Source organism: Chelmon rostratus, chromosome 10 (genome assembly GCF_017976325.1).
Source record: "Chelmon rostratus isolate fCheRos1 chromosome 10, fCheRos1.pri, whole genome shotgun sequence".
In the NCBI taxonomy this organism is placed as follows: domain Eukaryota; kingdom Metazoa; phylum Chordata; class Actinopteri; order Chaetodontiformes; family Chaetodontidae; genus Chelmon; species Chelmon rostratus.
Window position 1 is genome coordinate 24,460,709 of NC_055667.1, and position 17,731 is coordinate 24,478,439.

At 44.1% G+C, this 17,731-nt stretch overlaps 1 protein-coding gene across 4 annotated transcripts in view; it reads left to right on the forward strand.

Annotated features, from left to right (window-relative positions):
• The window catches only part of plekhg5b (pleckstrin homology domain containing, family G (with RhoGef domain) member 5b), a 51,409-nt gene that overhangs the window by 20,408 nt on the left and 13,270 nt on the right, over positions 1 to 17,731 (forward strand). For 3 of the 4 annotated variants that reach the window (XM_041945527.1, XM_041945529.1, XM_041945531.1), the window contains exons 2-7: positions 3,533 to 3,674; positions 4,829 to 4,928; positions 5,164 to 5,224; positions 5,751 to 5,842; positions 5,933 to 6,069; positions 8,371 to 8,537. In XM_041945527.1, coding sequence (XP_041801461.1) covers positions 3,632 to 3,674; positions 4,829 to 4,928; positions 5,164 to 5,224; positions 5,751 to 5,842; positions 5,933 to 6,069; positions 8,371 to 8,537 — 600 coding nt within the window. In that variant the 5' untranslated portion in view covers positions 3,533 to 3,631. Of the gene's footprint in view, positions 1 to 788; positions 822 to 3,532; positions 3,675 to 4,828; positions 4,929 to 5,163; positions 5,225 to 5,750; positions 5,843 to 5,932; positions 6,070 to 8,370; positions 8,538 to 17,731 lie in introns of those variants that run through there. The other variant, XM_041945528.1, reaches the window with a different exon arrangement.

Below are 17,731 nucleotides of genomic sequence, written 5' to 3' on the forward strand. Positions count from 1 at the left end.
TGATGAAGGTGGGGCTGTGTGTGTTTGCATGCAGCGCTTCATCCGCAGCGCTTCATCTGCTCATGCTCCCCCAGACCCCCCCCCACTAATCCGGCAAGATCTGAGAGCAGGCATGCGGGGGACACACGCGACACACACTCACATGACAAATGTTGTCTCGCACACATTCATGCACTCGCAGTACGAGACGCGCATGGCCTCCTGTCAGCTGTCCGGCACGGTCGCATTCTCTTACAGTCAGCTTCACTCACACACTCCTCCTCCTCCTCCTCCTCCTCCTCCTCTTTGTGTTGAGAAAACTGATCCAGGGCCAGAAACGGCCGGATAATGAAAGTCAGGTCGTCCTCGTACCCGAGTATCAATCATCCCTCTCATTGATAGGAATGTTCAGTATTTGCAAAAATCCCTGTTGCACACATCCTGAGCTCAAGCACGGTTGTTTTAGGTGTATGTCTTCAGGTATCTGTCAGGAATGTAAGATTACAAGCTTTTCTAAGTTTGTTTGAGCCTTTTTTTCTTTTTTTGTTTGGTGCTTTTTGTTCCGCTCACAGAGCCTCCCCCTCATCCTATGATGCACTCGTTTGTCTTGGCTAAACCATCAGATTTTTTCAGCTGCTTCAGTTACAGCAGGAATGTGGACGACCCAACTTTATAGTGATTATCTGGACCTTACCTATCTGGACTGTTGTCTAAATATGGCATCTGATTTGCTGTGTTTCTCTGGCCCGGCTGTCTGTCTCCACACCTCACGGAGAACATACCACCTCTGTGCGATGGGACGTTTGACGAAAATGACGTTGGCTTCAGGGAAGCATAAGCAGGTGATTTTGTAACAGACTTCTGCGACTTGTTTGCTTCTGCCACGAAGCCGTCTCCGTGGCGGCGTGGTCGTCAGGGTCAGTGATTCAGTCGGAGGTGAGACACTTCACTCCTCTGTACCTGCAACACGTTGAACGTCATCAGCCGCAGCGGTTGAGAAATGTCTTAACCTGAAAAGACCGCAGTCACCGCGCAGCGAGCACAGGACTGAACAGGATCTGTGTTTGTTAAAAAAAAACAGACACCGCTTGTTCAACACTGAAAGATCTCAGCGAGTATTTGATTGATTGCCATAATATTTTTGCACAGGTATTCATGCCCCCCAGAAGATGAATCCCACCTAACTTTTCCTCCAGCACCAACATCGGGTCAAACTTTTATTTGTCCAATTGTTTACAACCACATACCTTTTAAAGCTAATATTATTCCCATTAGCCTCACCTCTGCTTTGTGGTTTGTACTAATTAGCCAACGCTAATCTAAGGCAGTCAACATTATACCAGTTTGCATTGTCATTGTGAGCATGCTACTGCTACTTGGTGGTAACAAAAACATGCTCTTAACCTCTACATTGGCATATTATAACCTTTTAAGTTGATGTGATGAACAGTTGCCCACATCCAGCAGACATGGAGCAATATTAGCAGCTGGACAGGATACAGCTGTTTTTAGAGCATTAAAACCAGAAGCTGGCTGCAACTTAAAACTACGCCAAATCCGATGAGCTGAAAGATGCTAAAACGCTCCACAGGATGAAGGGGAGCAGAGTCAGGTGATATTTCTTTTTGGCTTCATCACTACATGTAAACCCTTTCACATACAAGTAGTGATGTGATCCATTAGTCATGTAAAAATATTGTTTATAGCAAGTTTTAGCACTTTAGCACTGCTTTGTTGTAGTGGTGTCAACACCATTCCCAATCAGCAGTTACCTAAGAACAATGTTATCATAACTGATAGAAATGAGCTGAAACTATGAAAGTAAGACCCAGTTGTAAGAAACTAGGATCCTTTAATGGAGCTCTTGCAGGAGAGCATCACGTGTTCGCCACTGTAAACAAGGCCACTCTCGCAGCCCCACTGATTCTTGTCTCAGCCTCTTTCTATTTAAAACCTCTTTCTGGTTGGGGGCTCTGCCTGGGTATCGTGACCCTGGGTGTGTGAGAGGAAGGGAGGAGTCAGTGCTGGTGGTGGCAGAGGCCAGAGAAGAAAGGGAGCGAGAGGAAAAAGAGGAGAAGACCCTGGCTAGCGGAGTTCAGAGCGGCGCTGTTTAATCTCTGCAGGACCGTCAGATGGCTTTGACAGAGCACAGGCACCAATTAGGCTGCAAGATTAGGGGGGCTTTGTACTTCTGAAAAGCTTCTGGATGGACCTTTTTTTCTTCCTTCCTGCCTTGGGTTTATATCTTTACTGGGACTCCTCACCCTCCCATAACCATATCCCTCCCTCTCTCCCTCCCTCCTTACCTCCCTCCCTCTGTCCTCTTCCAGCTCTGGGACTTGCTCCTTAAAATCTGTGATTATACTCGGCTAGACATTGAGAGGAGTGGATTAATAAGGCAGCTCATCAGTGTGGCTTGACAGGGACAGGTTGCAGAGTGAATTAGCAAGCCATCGCGGTGGCGAGTAGGATATTTACTGGGGTCCTGGGTGCCTGCTGGCGTGGATATGGAGCCGAATTACACGAGTGAGGAGGACTCCTGCTCCAGTCTGCAGAATTTGACGGTAGAGTACCATGGGAGGGCAGAGAGAGAGTCATTTGTATTGACATCTGAGTAACTTGATTGCACTTCAGCTGTTATGTATAGCTAGAGCATGTGGCAGTTCATATGCATGTGCTATAGCAACATAGTCACTCAAGACAGGCCTATTTAACTTATTATAATGTCAGGGGATGACATCTACCTGTATAGTTGTTGTGTTTACATGAAAGCTACATCCCCTACCTTGCTTTCGAATCCCCATCGTGCACATATTTACACACACTCACATGCACAGACACACTGCTCCTCTGGAGTACATGGAAACAATCACAGGAAGTACATTAGCAGGACCTCCATTGTATCTCCCCATACATCCTCGCTTCCTGAGCTGGGTGTGGGTGATGTCGAGCGGGGACGCAGGGTGGAGTGAGGAGATGTCGAAGAGCCCTCCGGTGCCACCCGGCCACTGCTGAGGTGAGGGAAAGAATAGTGGGGGTGGGGGGGGCGCGGGTCTGTCTGGGCCGAGACTTAATCCTGCAGCCTTCTGCTGCCCGTCGCCTCGGCCCCCGGAGCTTTCGGCGCTCCGCGGCCTAGACGTCTCCCAGTTGCTGACCTGTGGCCGGTTTCGTTGTCTCACCTCTCGGGATGCGATTTTGGATTACGTAAGGGTAAGCTGGTCCCAGATCAGCACACAAGGTGAAAAGCTAACTTTAAGTCAATTAGTTGTCATCCCACAGAGGGGGACAGATGGTGGGAAGGTGGGAGTCACCAAACCTCAGGAATGCCCATGGCAGCCTCTGTGGTCATTTAATTGTGGCAGAAACAATAGTCAGGCCGCGAGCTGTTTATTCTACATGAGTGTGACCGTTTTACCCTCTTCACTTTGGCCCGGTCTTTAAAATGGTTTTGTATTTTCATGCAGGGACCTCGTGTACTCGGCACTTATGTGATCTGACTTTCTCTTGTCCTCTTTTCCCCTCTGTGTCTCTGTCTCTCTGTTTCTGCTTTTAGGTTTGCCACCACCCAGATTGCCTAGACCTGAATAGCAAAAGCCCCCTTCACCTGTGTGAGTCATGTGACTCACGCTGCCATTCAGAGAACACAGACAACATGCACTTTGACCGGCACCCCCGATTTGACTTACAACCTCAAGGTGGACTTGCAGTATTTCTTTATTTGGTATTCCTTCTCTCACAGTGATGTCATGCCCATTGCCTCATTACAGGATTTCACTGTGTAAATATGAAGGACACTGTGTTAACTTGTTCTCTACATAAGGAAATGTATATGTGAAGCAACTTCCTTCACCATATGTTTCTTAATTTTCAGTGTGTGTCTGAAAAATGAAAAAGGGTTGGTTCATCCAAATAGAGATAAACTCATTTTCGCTCCCATTTCGTTTCATTTGATTCGTTCAGCCTGGCATTGTGTGAATGTTGGTCAATTCCTTGTATCAGTACTGGGTGACAAACCCATCCTGTTGGTGTCATTTTGAATCTGCATGGAAGCTTAACCAGCGGTTGCTAGAAGCAATTAACCTTTACCGTTTAGGAGTTGTTACAACCTGTCCAACTGTGTCAATCTCATCCATGCTTGTGACCATTTTTAGGCTATTTTTCATGCATGTAGCCATCTAGAAAGCAAGCTGTGGCAGGATGATGGCGTCATCATTTTTAATCCCGCCTGTAAAGCTCTGATTGGCCAACAGTTTTATTTGCAACCGGCAGAAACAGCCCTTTTTGCTGATGTCTTGTGATATCCATCCCTGACATTTCAGCCTCCATCCCAACACAATGGAGGTAAATTGAATTTTGTGAAGTCTGACATTGTGTTGTGGGACCCAGACTGCGACTTGAGGCCTGTCTTTTAGCCTATATTTTGATCTACATTTGGCCATGTTCAGAGTATGCCAAAATGGCCAACAGCAATTCCTGTTTGCAGTAAACCCATGGATGTACATATTAATTTGATACAGAAGAAAACTTAAAAACATGAGGATTCTCAGGCAAGGTCTAGAGTTATAAGGAGCATCTTTTTTCTATGATTTCTTGGCGGACTTATGGACGTTTATTCACGATGGCCATCAGAGATAATCATGACAACTCTGAGAAAAGGGAAATCTCAGGCAAAATTACATCAAAACCCGGACAAATTAAAGCAAAACTATCTGCTTGACTAGATACCACAAGAGGCAGGAGAGAAAATCTGTTTCTTTCTAATTTGGGTGAACCGACCATTTAAAGCTTTATATCATTGGTTGCTTTAGCTGTGATCCAACAGAAGGAATGACTGCTGTGTTTTCTTTAGCCTCCATCCTGGCTCGGAACGTGTCCACGCGCTCCTGTCCCCCGCGCACCAGCCCCCCCTCCGACCTAGAGGAAGAGGAAGAGGGGAGCAGTGACCGCGGGTCGGTAACCCTCTGTTCTATCACGCTAGTGTTCATGTATTCCTGCCTGTCAGTGGCGCTCTTGTCTTTTTACACTGGAGGATAAATTACAGCCCTGAAATGTGTGTCTCCCGACAGAGATTTTGATCACTTCTTTCGAAATCTCCATGCAAAACAGGACGTTTCTCATGTGTTGGATTCTTTTTAATAACGGGCACATGAAACGTGTGGTAATGTGTGTGCAACTGTTTTGCAGGGAGCGTAAAACAGGGGGGATAAAGTTGGTGAAAAAGAAGCCACGGAGACGACACACTGATGTAAGTTATCATGCAGACACATGGGCTGCAGTGCGCAACATAAAACATGCCCCCCATGAAACCACTGTTTAATTTCTGTTCCTGGAAGGAGTCCACATCTTATACATACATATATATATATATATATATATATATATATATATACATATATGTACGTATATATATGTATATATACGTACATATATATATATATACGTACATATACGTATATATATGTATATATATATATATACGTATATATATGTATATATGTATATATATGTGTGTGTGTGCACATACTCGTCTGAAAGACTTTGCAACATTTTTAGGGGGGATTAAACCATATTTGTCACTAAATTATTCTCTGCAGCGACGATATAACATAATGGTATCTCCCAGGCTGCTCTTTGTCTGAGTCAGGCAGTGTAGTGAGAAGGAGCCCCCCTGTGGATCTGCTGAGAGCTCACATACAGCACTAGCCGGGGGTGGGCTCGCCGAGCTGCAGCCCCACCTGTGTAAACTGACAGTGTGTCTGTTCTCCCTGCAGGACCCCAGCAAGGAGTGCTTCAGCCTTAAGTTTGATCTCAACGTGGACATAAACACAGAAATCGTACCTGCGATGAAAAAGAAAACGCTGAGGTAAGAGGGGAGGACGAGCGGCCGCACAAGCACGTGCTGCAAGAGCGTGAGGCGTAATTAACAGCTTCTCGTTTATGTGCGTGTTACCAGAGAGGTTCTGGCACCGGTGTTTGAGAGGAACGGCATTGAGCTGTCTCGGGTCGACTTGTTCCTGGATCAGTCCAACACACCGCTGTCCCTCAACTTCGAGGCCTATCGTTTTGGAGGACACTACCTCAAAGTCAAAGGTAAAAACCCCACATGACTCGTTCATGAATCTCTCTCAGAATGAACCCCATCATGCAACTGTCACTGGGGGACGTGTGGCCCTTTATCAAGGGTTAAATGGTAAAATTTCATCTGTGCGTATTTCCTGAAGGATTGCTCGAAATTGTATTCAGGTAAAATGAAAAGTGGACCATTTGTGCTCGTTCACTATGTATTTTAAAGCGTTTCTGAAGGTGCAAAACATGTGAGAATCATGACTGGAAATTCATGCAAACCTGATTTATCACTGCAGGCTGACCACTGCCACAGACATCTGACAAAACCAGATGTGAAATGTGTTTTATTGGACACACATTGAGGAAAAATGCCAAGCCAGATCAAAAAATATATATACACACACACACACACACACACATGCAGCCTTCCTTTAGCAGATTATATTCCCTACTTACACTTCTGAGAGCGTCGTCTATTTAGCCACCATGTCAGGTGCTGCAGCAGAAAACACTTTCTTTTGTACGCCGTTACTTTGATGTGCCAAAAAAGCCCAGCATCAGATCTCATTAAGCTGCACGTCGTGCTAATCAGATCAGCTGCAGCTCAGCTCATTTACATTTTTAGTTTTAGTAGAAATTATGGGAACTTTTGCATGCTTGAGGTTAATTTGGCAGGAGTAGTAAATATCCCTAATTATCCCACATCAAATATATTTCACGCCATGAATCCATCAGTGACCTGTAATAGTTTAAATGGAACAGAGAGATTTTAACAACGCTGCTGGGACCAGATGTTGGCATTTTTACTCACTTCTAATTCAATCATAATTAGCATTCAGTTCTTGGACATTTGTAAAAGGAATATAGAAAAACATTCACACCTTGAACTTTGAGAATAAATTCTAATAGCTAGCAGCAGTAGTGTGAAGCCTTTCAGTTGTACTTCGCAGTCATTCTGTATTTCAGACGTCACACTATTCTCATCTGTGTGCTGTTAACGATGACGGAGCTGCACAGTTTCCTCTCACACCACGTTTCTGACGCGGAGGAAAAAGGAGGGACTGCATCCTTTAAAGTCATCAGAGCTGCAAGGGGAAAACTTGTCACTCCTTGGTTCAGAAGTGTTACTAAGATTCACGGGAATCTTAATACCGCAGTAGCATTACGAGGACTCTGCCAGCGTCCTTTCCCTCGGTGCCTCAGTGGAAACTGGGAATGGTGCCTCCTCGCTGCGATCACTGCTGTTACACTTGCTGCAGTCTCTGGATCAAAGGCCTGTTTAAGCCTTCCATAAAAGCCGATCCTATGCCATGACTAATTGCTATTCTTTTGAAAATGTCACCATCCCGACTCGCACCTCTTGACCACAGTTTGGAGTTACACACAGTCTGAAACACAGGGGCCGAGGGCAAACAGTCCACAGCTGTTTAGTCATGTGGTTGGAGGTTGTATTGGTAACTTTCCATCAAATCTCAGTTTTTCCTGTGCTTTAACAAATATTAAAGCAGCTGTAGTCAGTATTTTTATATTAACAATGGTCCACATGACTGCTGTATAAACAGCTTCGTTTGCAGTGATGAAGCCCCTCAGCTACACGAAGCATTTCAGCATGTTTTCAGCTCATTGTTTTGGTTTTTCGGCCCATACCTTAATGTTTTGACATTCTCACCGCCCTCACGGCGCTATTTTACACCACTTAGCCAGCAGCAAACCGCAGACAGACAAAGTTCGCGACTAGTTGGAGATCGTAGAGGAGCGTTCAGCAGCTTAAGACCCAGATATTTCCCCTAGGAGTATGTGGAGACCAAATCAGAGCAAAAAGAGAGTGATTATTGGACTTCAGGTGCCCAGAAACACGGCTAAGAATGAATGCTTGTATCTGCTGGGTGTGAAATTGGACAATCGTTTGATAGCAAGTTCACTGTATCAGCTTAAAAGCTGATCAAATCTCAGTGTTGTGTCTGCAACTTGTTTCAGCAGCCCTGAAGAGGCCACAACAGATTTAATTTAAGTCCATGTTTGTCCTGCTTTGGTTGGTATTATCCCATCAGCAGTGTTTACAAGGGCCTGTTAAAGGATTTAACTTGAAGAAAAAACAATGAGCGCAATACTTTGGGTGTGGTGCTCAGTTCAGAATGACTCAAAACTTTGAGAAAACAGCAAAGTCAGCTTGCAAAGGAAGCACTCCAGCATTGCCCGCAGTGGCTTCTGCACTGACAAACAAACAAACAAATAATGAATGACCAAGTACAGTGCAAGTTTTCACTTTACAGGATTCCCTTTCCCAGATTTCTTTACCACTTCTCTTCTTTTTTTCCCATGTAGCACGGCTAGGTGACGAGCTGAAGGTGGAGCAGGGTGTGAAGGACTTGCGGTCGCTCAGTCTGCCCAACATGAAGCCGTCTGCAGGTCAGAGCCCCTACATCCTCACCCCAGGCAGCGAGAGGGTGGAGCACGGCTCTCTGGGACGCCGAGAGAGCATCGATCTGTTGGTGAGTTGCACCATGGTTGTAGCGTTTGACAGTAGCTGTATTTAATCGGATACTTCAGCTCATAACATACAAAACTGTCTGTCAGACTCATCCCACCAAAATACACCACCCCTTTAAAACAAACACAGACACAGACACACCCAGTGACTCGTACTGCTTCGCCACACCCTTCACTGTCTTCCATAACTTCACCTCCTCTTCCTACACTCCCATGATGCCTTCAGACAGTGTAGTATCTCGTGGTAATCCCATCATGACCTCATCATATTGCATTATCTTTATCTGCCCAGCAGAAACCTGGGAATGTATTTTTGGATTTCCGATTCAGTCTGCTGCCAGCTGTGTGTTTTTCTCCGTGTGCACACATGTGCCCGCCCGGTGCTGCCGACTGATCCCTGATCCCTGAATCTCATGCAGTATGATGATGAGGTCACTCAGGAACACTCTGTGCCACTTCACCACTTCCTGTAGCTACAGGACTACTGACTACAGACTACTAACCCTGTAGCTACAGGAAGTGGGTGTTTTGTTACTGATGAGTGATGCTGAGGGGCTGACTGAGACCTGCAGGATCCTGATCCACTTGGCTGCCAGACATGGAACATGGAAATAGGGCAGACAGTCATCAGGTTCATGTTGTGGCATACTGTGCTCTGTAGTGACACAGGCCCAGAGGTCCAGCTCTTAAAGATCTTAGCAGTCAGTATATACAATTGTTAATACCATAATATTCCACTAAATAGTGAAAAATGCCTGGCATGAGTTCTCAGTGCAAAACAAAGGTGACAAATGCCCCACCCCCCTTAGTTACTGTTGCTACGTGTATCAAGCTTTCCAGACTCCTTTAGATTTCACCAGCTATAGCTAACGAGCTAATGAAGCTACCGCTCAGGTCAAAGTGATGGTTGAAAATGCTTTTTCTGGCTGACTTGTTCATTTGCAGCTGACTCATTTTTAAACAACGTATGTCTTAAATATGCAGTTTATGGCTACTTGCATCATATTGTGCTAAAAAGAAGCTGATGCTAAAGCTAGCATGCCTGAAGCTAAAGCTAACACGTCCCAAATAAAAGGTGGAATGACATGAAAATAAAGGAGCAGCGTTGTCTCTGTATGGACAGTTTTGAGTTTGAGGGTATTTGAAACACGTTTGGCTGGCAGATCCGATGAAGAGCAGAACAGAAGCAATTGTGTTATTTGTGATATGTTATGATAGTGTGCAGGATCGGCCTCCACACACAGAAATACTGCACAGTGGATGTGCTGGTCATGGATTGGGCCTTTTTTCTAACAAAGGCTTAGTTATGGTTGCTAAGCTGTGATGAGGGGAGACGATTTGCATCCATTGGCTTGTCTGACCGAGAGTCTAAAACCCAAAGATCTTTACAACAATATAATATTTACAACAGCTACAGAACAGCACCGGTTCTTGAGCACAGCATATATTTATAAAGTATAATTTAGAAAACATCGATTGAAATCGCTTCCTCTGCGTGGCGGTACTGTCGTTATTGGAGCTGAGCACAATAATATTTACATGAGCAGTTGTGTTGTCACTGCTGCGTATTATTGCCAGATGTTTGACATGTTGCTCAAAATTGAATCATCAGTAATGCTGTCATCCATGTGTCCTCTGGTAGCATTTCCTGTTTGGAGGGACAGAAGCAGGGGCGGGCGGCTCCATCGCCAAAGTGATGATGCTGCTGATTTGATACCAAGTAATAGCAAGTCCAGGATCAGTGATATCAGTAGCAACATTGTTCCTTTTGATTGTTAAATGCAGCTAATGTAAGAAAAACGTCTGCCTGCACAGAAGGATTCATCCCTAAAGCATCTCTCTTTGTCCTTTTGTGATAAACTACACTGTTCTGTCGTGTGTATTCTCATTTTTAGCGTTCAGTGTTCGCTCTGGTTTGAGCAGCTAGCTTGTGAGCTGTCCTTTTACGTACGTGAAACAAGTCATTGGTTGTTAAACACCCTTGAGGCAAGTCTAGACCCACACACAGGTGAGTTTGAGTGTGTGTGTGTGTGTGTGTGTGTGTGTGTGCACTTGCACACTCTGTAAACAGACTAGTCGTGATGTCATCATTGCTTTAGGCAGGTAAACAGGTAGTGGCTCGGTCAAAGCGTTTTAATGCCATCTGCAGCGATAAGTCACTAACGTTAGTCATCAAGCGGAGACATAAACACGGGAGGTTGCTGAGGAGAGCGGCGTTTTAGTCATGCGGTCGTATCTCATCGCGTTGAATTGCTGTATTTCATTCAGTTTGTGCCATCAGACGGCGTAATTCCCCTCCAGGAACCGTGCCAGAGAATTTCAGTGTGCCCACACTGCAGGTAGAGACCTGTCAGGTTTATTGGCTGTGAATGTGTGGAGAGCGACGCGAGTGATAAAATCAACTGCAGGGCACTCCTCACGGGGGCAGCAATGTCCCGCCTCTCATGAAAGCTGCTGCATCCGGTCTATATCTGGCCTGTTAGTGTCGTTGAATGCAGTCGCCACACACCAACGGCCCTTCATCTCAACCAGTTGGTTAATGAGCTAATTGATCAACAGAAATTCAAGATTCAAGATTCAAGAGTCTTTATTGTCATTGAACATGTCAATGAAATTTTCATTGCAACCCCCATGTTAGGAACAGATGGTAAGAAAGATAAGAAGACTAGAAAGAATAAAATTAAGACAACTACAATAAAATTAAATAAACATGCAGTAAAGATATTTGAAAAAGCAAATAAAATATAACAGAATGAAAATATACTAAGGCAATAAAATATACTAAACAATAAACAATAAAATATGGAAGTGAAATGTGCAAACAGAATAAAATATACAAGCAGAATAAAATACACACAGTGAAATGTACCGACAGAATAAAATATACCAGTGGACAATAAAATATACCAATGAAAATGGAATGTGCCAATATAGTTAAAAGAATATAACTTAGTTAAGTGAATGTGTGTACCTAAAAGTTAAGTACACAGAAGGTGCAGGTGGAGGTAGACGTGTAGGTGTAAAGTGCAGTGTGCAGTGGTTCACAGTTCTCACAGTCTCTCACTCCAGTGGGGGGCTGCTGGGGGTGATAGCTCTGACAGCTCTGGGGAAGAAGCTGTCCCTCAGTCTGTTAGTGGTGGTGCGGATGTTCCTGTACCGCTTTCCTGATGGAAGCGGTACAAACAGTCTATGGCCCGGATGGCTGGGGTCCGTGCAGATGTGCAACACTTTGCGAACTCCAGTGTGCAGGGTGATGAATGTGCAGAGGTTGATGCTGGAAGGCAGCTTTCACCTTCATCTGCTGCGATCTATGCAATATACAGTTTTTGCACATTCAGAGTCTGTTTTTTTCAACGAGGGAGAAGAAGTAGATGCAATTTTATGAGTTTTTAAAAAGGTATTGAGGTACTGACACAAGTTATTGTTGAAAGCAAAGTATTTTCATGTCTGAAGAGGATCTTTAAGCAGAAAGTCACTGGCTCAAATGTCAGTATTATAATAGTAAACATAAACTACTAATACATTTGGGTTTTTTTTGACTGGTAGTTGGACAAAATCAGTATGAATGTATATTTTCTTATACTTTATAGATCAAATGATTAATTGGTTTACTGAGAAAATATTCTGCAGAGTAATAGATGATTAAATAATCTGCAGTCTAAAGTTCTCATGTCTCTGTGAAAGTATTCGTAAGAATGACTCATAAATTATTTCACTCTTTGACCCCAATAAGAGTCTCTTGCCGTCAAACCCAAGCTCATTGAAGTCTATTGATACTTCTGTCTTTAAGAGCCTCGGCAGCAGAAACCCTGTGATCCGTTTTGGGTGCCAGTCCATATTTTATGAAGGCTGTTAGGAGGACAAAGGCTCTACTTGGACATGTGGGCACTGAGTGCGGTCTTTGCGTTTCTATGGCAGCAGCTTTGGCTCGCACCATAAAACGCATGCGTGCCTGCTTTTTATGGAATCGAGCTCGGCTCGAAGGAGTTCAGATATTTGCCTAGTGACCGGGTTCGTGGCCTGGCATGGCGGCGGCTTGTGCCAGGCCTCAGGAGACACAGCCAAGTCCTGTCCTTTTCTGCACAGACTCGCTCTTTTGTTTCACTGAGGTATTTTCACATTTATTATCGCATGCATGTTACATTTTATAGGCTCTGGCAGGATTGTGATACGCTGCAGAGAGCTCTTATGATCCAGATTGATTATTTTACAACGGGGAGCCTCGGCCAAGCCCTCTGATTGGTGGAAGACGCATTCCAGCCGCTCTGATAGTTCCCATAAAGCAGCACTACCCGTCTCTGCCTCACATTTATTGCCCCATCAGCAAATAGCGCAAGGTTTTACACACTTACAATATCAGCGGCGTATCAAATCACCTTTCATACTGACATGGAACAGGTTCAACCTGCGTGGCTCAAAGTGCCATTAGAACAATTCCACAGCCTCTATTTTACATTGCGACGTGAAGGAGATCCATCCTGTAATCAGGATTTCCTGCAGGCTTAATTTGACCAGTTGCAGTCAGAAAACTTCACAAAACCGAAACTACATGTGAAGGTTGGGATTCCCCCCCGCTGCACGTACCGTAGACGCTGTGACTAATTTTACCTGTTTGGCGTGTTGGAGTCATTTTTCCCCGGGGTCGAGGCTCCGGATGTTTTCGGTCTGGAGGCCGCACAATATGACGGCAAGTTGAAAAAGCAAAAACAAAACTTTGTGCACACGCAAAGTGCTGACGCTGCTTTTACAGTCACAGCAGTTTTGGGGGACTCACACACACAGTTCAGGCACTCGCATTTCCTTTTCCTGGAAACAGAAACTAAAACTTTTGCAGTCGTCATAAAGATAAGTGGACTGTCTGGGATTTCCAGTAAGCGCGTACAGTACATTGATCCTCGCTCTTGGCCCTTTTTATGTAACCACAAGCATCAGTTCCCATAGCACACGACTCTGTCACACTCCATTCTGTGCCTCTGAGTCAAGCTAAATACATCAAACCCATGCATCAGGCTAACATGTGCTAACTTACAGTAAGATTATTTGAGCCAGCGATCGCAGCTACCAGAGTCACATTACAGTTTGCAGTTGGATGGTTTTCACTTTCCCAGGGAGTTCAAGTCAAGTAATGGATCCTCCATATGTGTGTCAGTGCTCAGGCCTCCCATAATGCACTCTTCCGTCACATCAGGGAAAACCTTATGTACTCAGTTGTAGGGCAGCGTGTCCGACCTCGGCGCTGAAATGTGTCTTTAACACAGAGTCTAAAACCAGAAGCTGAATTTCTGATCAGATCTGTAACCTTGTTTGCTTATTCTCTGATCGAAAGTCCAATCTGCCTTTTAAATCAGCATTTAACATTTGACAAATCTGTCTTCTTTTTTTCCCTCAAAGTTCAACTTTTGGTTGAAAAAGAAGACATTTGAAGGCATCAGTCTGATGTCTGGAAAGCAATTTTCTGACCTTTTATTACAGGCCAAACGAATAGCTGATTAGTTTAGAGACTAACTATTAAAATGAATCAATAATGAACGAATAAATCATCGTTAGTTGCAGACACTTAATCAGATATTCAATAAAAAATCAAAATGTCATTAATTTTCTTCTGAGAAAACTCTTGTACTGCTGCTCGATTTGACAACATTTCGAATGTGTTTGGCTTCTTTTGTGAAATGAAAAAAGGGTTTTAATTCATAAAAGCAGTATTTTGGTTCTGTTACTGGAACTCAGGTGTGATACAGACACTGATATGGCGACAGTCTCCATTCTCAGCTCCTCAAATGAGAAGATTTGCTGCTTTTCTTTGTCTTGCATGACAGTGAACTCGATATTTGGGGGTTGGACTGGATTTTAAGATGACATCTTGGTTTTTCAGGAAATTGTGGTTGTGAAAAACCTTTTCCACTATTTTTTTTCCCCGACGATTTGTAGACCAAACAATGAATTGATGAATGGATTCCGGGGGGGTAAACACCAGTCGCAGCCGCAGTCGTAGAGGAAAAGACTCCTGGCTTCGCCTCGGGCATGGAAGAGTTTGTTATGTAATAGACAGCGGAGGTAGATAGTGTTGTTTCATAACAGACAAGGACTCGGTGCTCGGAAAATACTGTAGCTGACAAAAGGCCCAAAAAGGCCTCAGGGCCGAAGACGCTGTGATGACGCAGCGAGCCCTCATTTCAGCTGATGAGACAGTGAGAGGAGTGTCTGTCGTCTCGCTGTTTGTGTACTGAACCCAGAAACAGAGGGACACACCGCAGAGGGATTAAAGCGTGTCTTCAGTGATATTGTATTCACGTGGCTGGTCAGGCTCGTACAGTGAACGCTGCGTAGCGAGGCGGAAGACAGTGGCAGAAGCTTTTGTCATTATTCATTACCTGTTTTTCAAAGGGGCTCACGCACAGTGCTCTGACCTGCATTACACAACTGCGGATGGTAATGAGTGGAGATTGTTCCTCACATCCAGCTTCTTCTCTCTGATAGATCACAATGGGGGCAGTTGGCGATTAACACAGAGTCACTTCGAATGACAAAGGGTGAATCAGCGGCGGTCACACGGGGCTTCTTTGGCACATTTAATCTGAAGGACTGAACTGAACCACGAGGTCTGTCTTTACGGCACTCAGTATAGTTTGTTAATAGAGTGAGAAGTGTCAGTGATTGAGTTGATAAGGTCTTTAGCATAAATATTAGAAGAGATAATATTGAGATTTAAAGGTTGCTTTCAAGTGTGCATGCAGCGAAGTTTCATTCCTGACTGTCAGACAACCGGATTTGATTTAATGTAGACAATTACATGTGAGTTATAGCGTAATACAACGTACTTCATGCATATGTTTGCATATACTGTAACCTACATTAATTATAGGAGAGCAGGGCTGTAACGATTAGTCGATTATTTGATTAATGAATCATCAGAAAATTCATCTGCATTATTTTAATTATAGATTTATCTTTTCAGTCGGAAAATATTCTCTGATTTTGGCTTCTCCACACTGAAAATCTCATTTTAATGTCATTTTAAAGTAAATGTCTTATCAAAAACAAGACATTTCTTGACATTTATTCATTATTTTCTGATAATTAATCAACAGCCCGTGTTGGTACATTTGTTTGGTCTATTTTTTTGGTTATTGTTTATATGCTTTTAGTATATTTCAGCTGCTGTTGGTACATTTCACTGGTATATTTTATTGTTTAGTATATTTTTATTGTCTAAGTATATTTTCATTTCCGATATATTTATGGTATGTTCTCGTAATGCAAATTTCATTGACATGTCATGCTCAATGACAATAAAGAAATCTTGAATCTTGAATTTAAATTCTAACAAATATCCAGCTGCAATCATATTATATATATTGCCATGTATTTCTTAATCACTCAATTTGTGTAAAATAATTAGATTAATTGGACATGCTACATGTTGCATAGCTCTCTGTTTATCAGACGTGAACGTCTCAGACGTCACTTCTGTCTTTGCTACTGTTTCAGTCTAAAATTAGAATCATTCCTGAATCCAGCTTGTCCAGTCTGTCTGCGATGAATGCAGGTGACTCATGTGTTTGGTAGCACACTCTCTTATTGCACTAATTATATAAGGAGTAAGGAGACTATTATTTATTCCCCATATGGTGTGGGAGGAGCTACACGCTGAGTAGGAGGTGTGTGTGAGAGTGTGTGTGTGTTGCAAAGACAAAGAACTTCCCCTGAAGCCTAAAGGTGGAGATCGCTGCAGGTTGAACACGCACCTTTATGATTGTGGTCTGTGACCGTTGGCCTGCAGCGCACAGGACACGAGGGAAGTAGCTGCGATGCTTCACTCTGCTCTGCACTGACGTCTGCGTTGTGATTTCCTGGAAATGGATTCGTCCTGACTTTGGGAATTATCTCTGTGCTTTTTCTTTTGTGATTACTGAGATCTTTTTGTTTTTGTTTGATTTTTTTTTTTTTTTTGCGTCTGTGGAAAATGGTCCGCTTTGGTCGTCTGACATCCTGGCGCAGCTGGGACCTGCTGCATGTGGACTCAGAGATTCCTGAGTCACCTCCTCCTGACATGAAACCAACACCAACTGACTGTCAGGTGAGACGTTCGCTGGCGCGTCTGTGCTTAGACTCACGCTCATGTCTTGCTGCCTCTGTTGGCAGTGGCAGTGATGTGTTTTAGAGATGCGATTATTAGTCGATTAATTCATATCGTGGGTCTGGCTTTGAACTTTTGCTCATCATTCATGGTAGTGAGCTGAATATATTCGGATTAATCCATGAAAACAGTCAGTTGTGCAGAAACCTGCTGGAGCCTGTTTGTGTGGGTGTTTGTGTATTGAGTGAAGTGCGACGGTGGCTGGGGTCTCGTTATGTTCGCTGTTTGCGCGACGGGGGGTCGAGTAACAGCAGCATTGTTTTGACAAGCGTCATCTCTCACCTCAGGCCGAAAGCTTCAGGTCGTGTCGTGGTCTGGATTGTCGGAACTGGAGCGGCCTTGAAACGTGCGGCATGTGTTGACCACCTGGGTCTCTTTTAGTTTCTATTTCCTGGTTGTGAGTGTGTGAGTGAGCGCCTGTGGTTGGTGTGTGTGTGTCCAGGCTTTCAGGAAGGTCAGTGTCACGCTGTTTTCTCACCATTAATCAAACCACCTGATCAAGGGGAATTGTTATCAGTTGGTTAACATAAAGGCAGTAGCAGGGGGCAGAAACAGAAGGGGGGGGGGTCTCTTTGCTCTGCTGCTCTGTCTTTGTCACCACTTATTTTAATACAATCCCTTCCCTTTGAAAGATTTTCTCCTTTCCAGGCCAAGGTTAACGCCACAAACCACGTTGATAAGATAAGGCTGTGAGGGGACGCAAGGCTTGATATCGTTAACCTAACTGGCCCCCCTCCAGACCCACTGCACAAGCCGAAGTTACCAGAGGGAGTAGCTTTGTAAAGAGAGCTCGGGATCTCGCTGCCCTCTGTCCTGACTGACAGGTTTACACAGGAGGCACAAGGGAGACCTTGTAAACATAATTAGTTAGGCAGCCGCGACCCGAGCAGCTCAGTGTTTGCTGTGAGGGTCTGTTTGCTTGAGCTGAAGTTTTTTTCAGTATCATTAGCTGCAGGAATATAACCAACTCTTAATACTTGATATTAATGTTTCCGATGAATCGTTCAGTCCATGAAATGTCGAAAACGTTTTAAAATCCAAAGATATTCAGTTAACAAA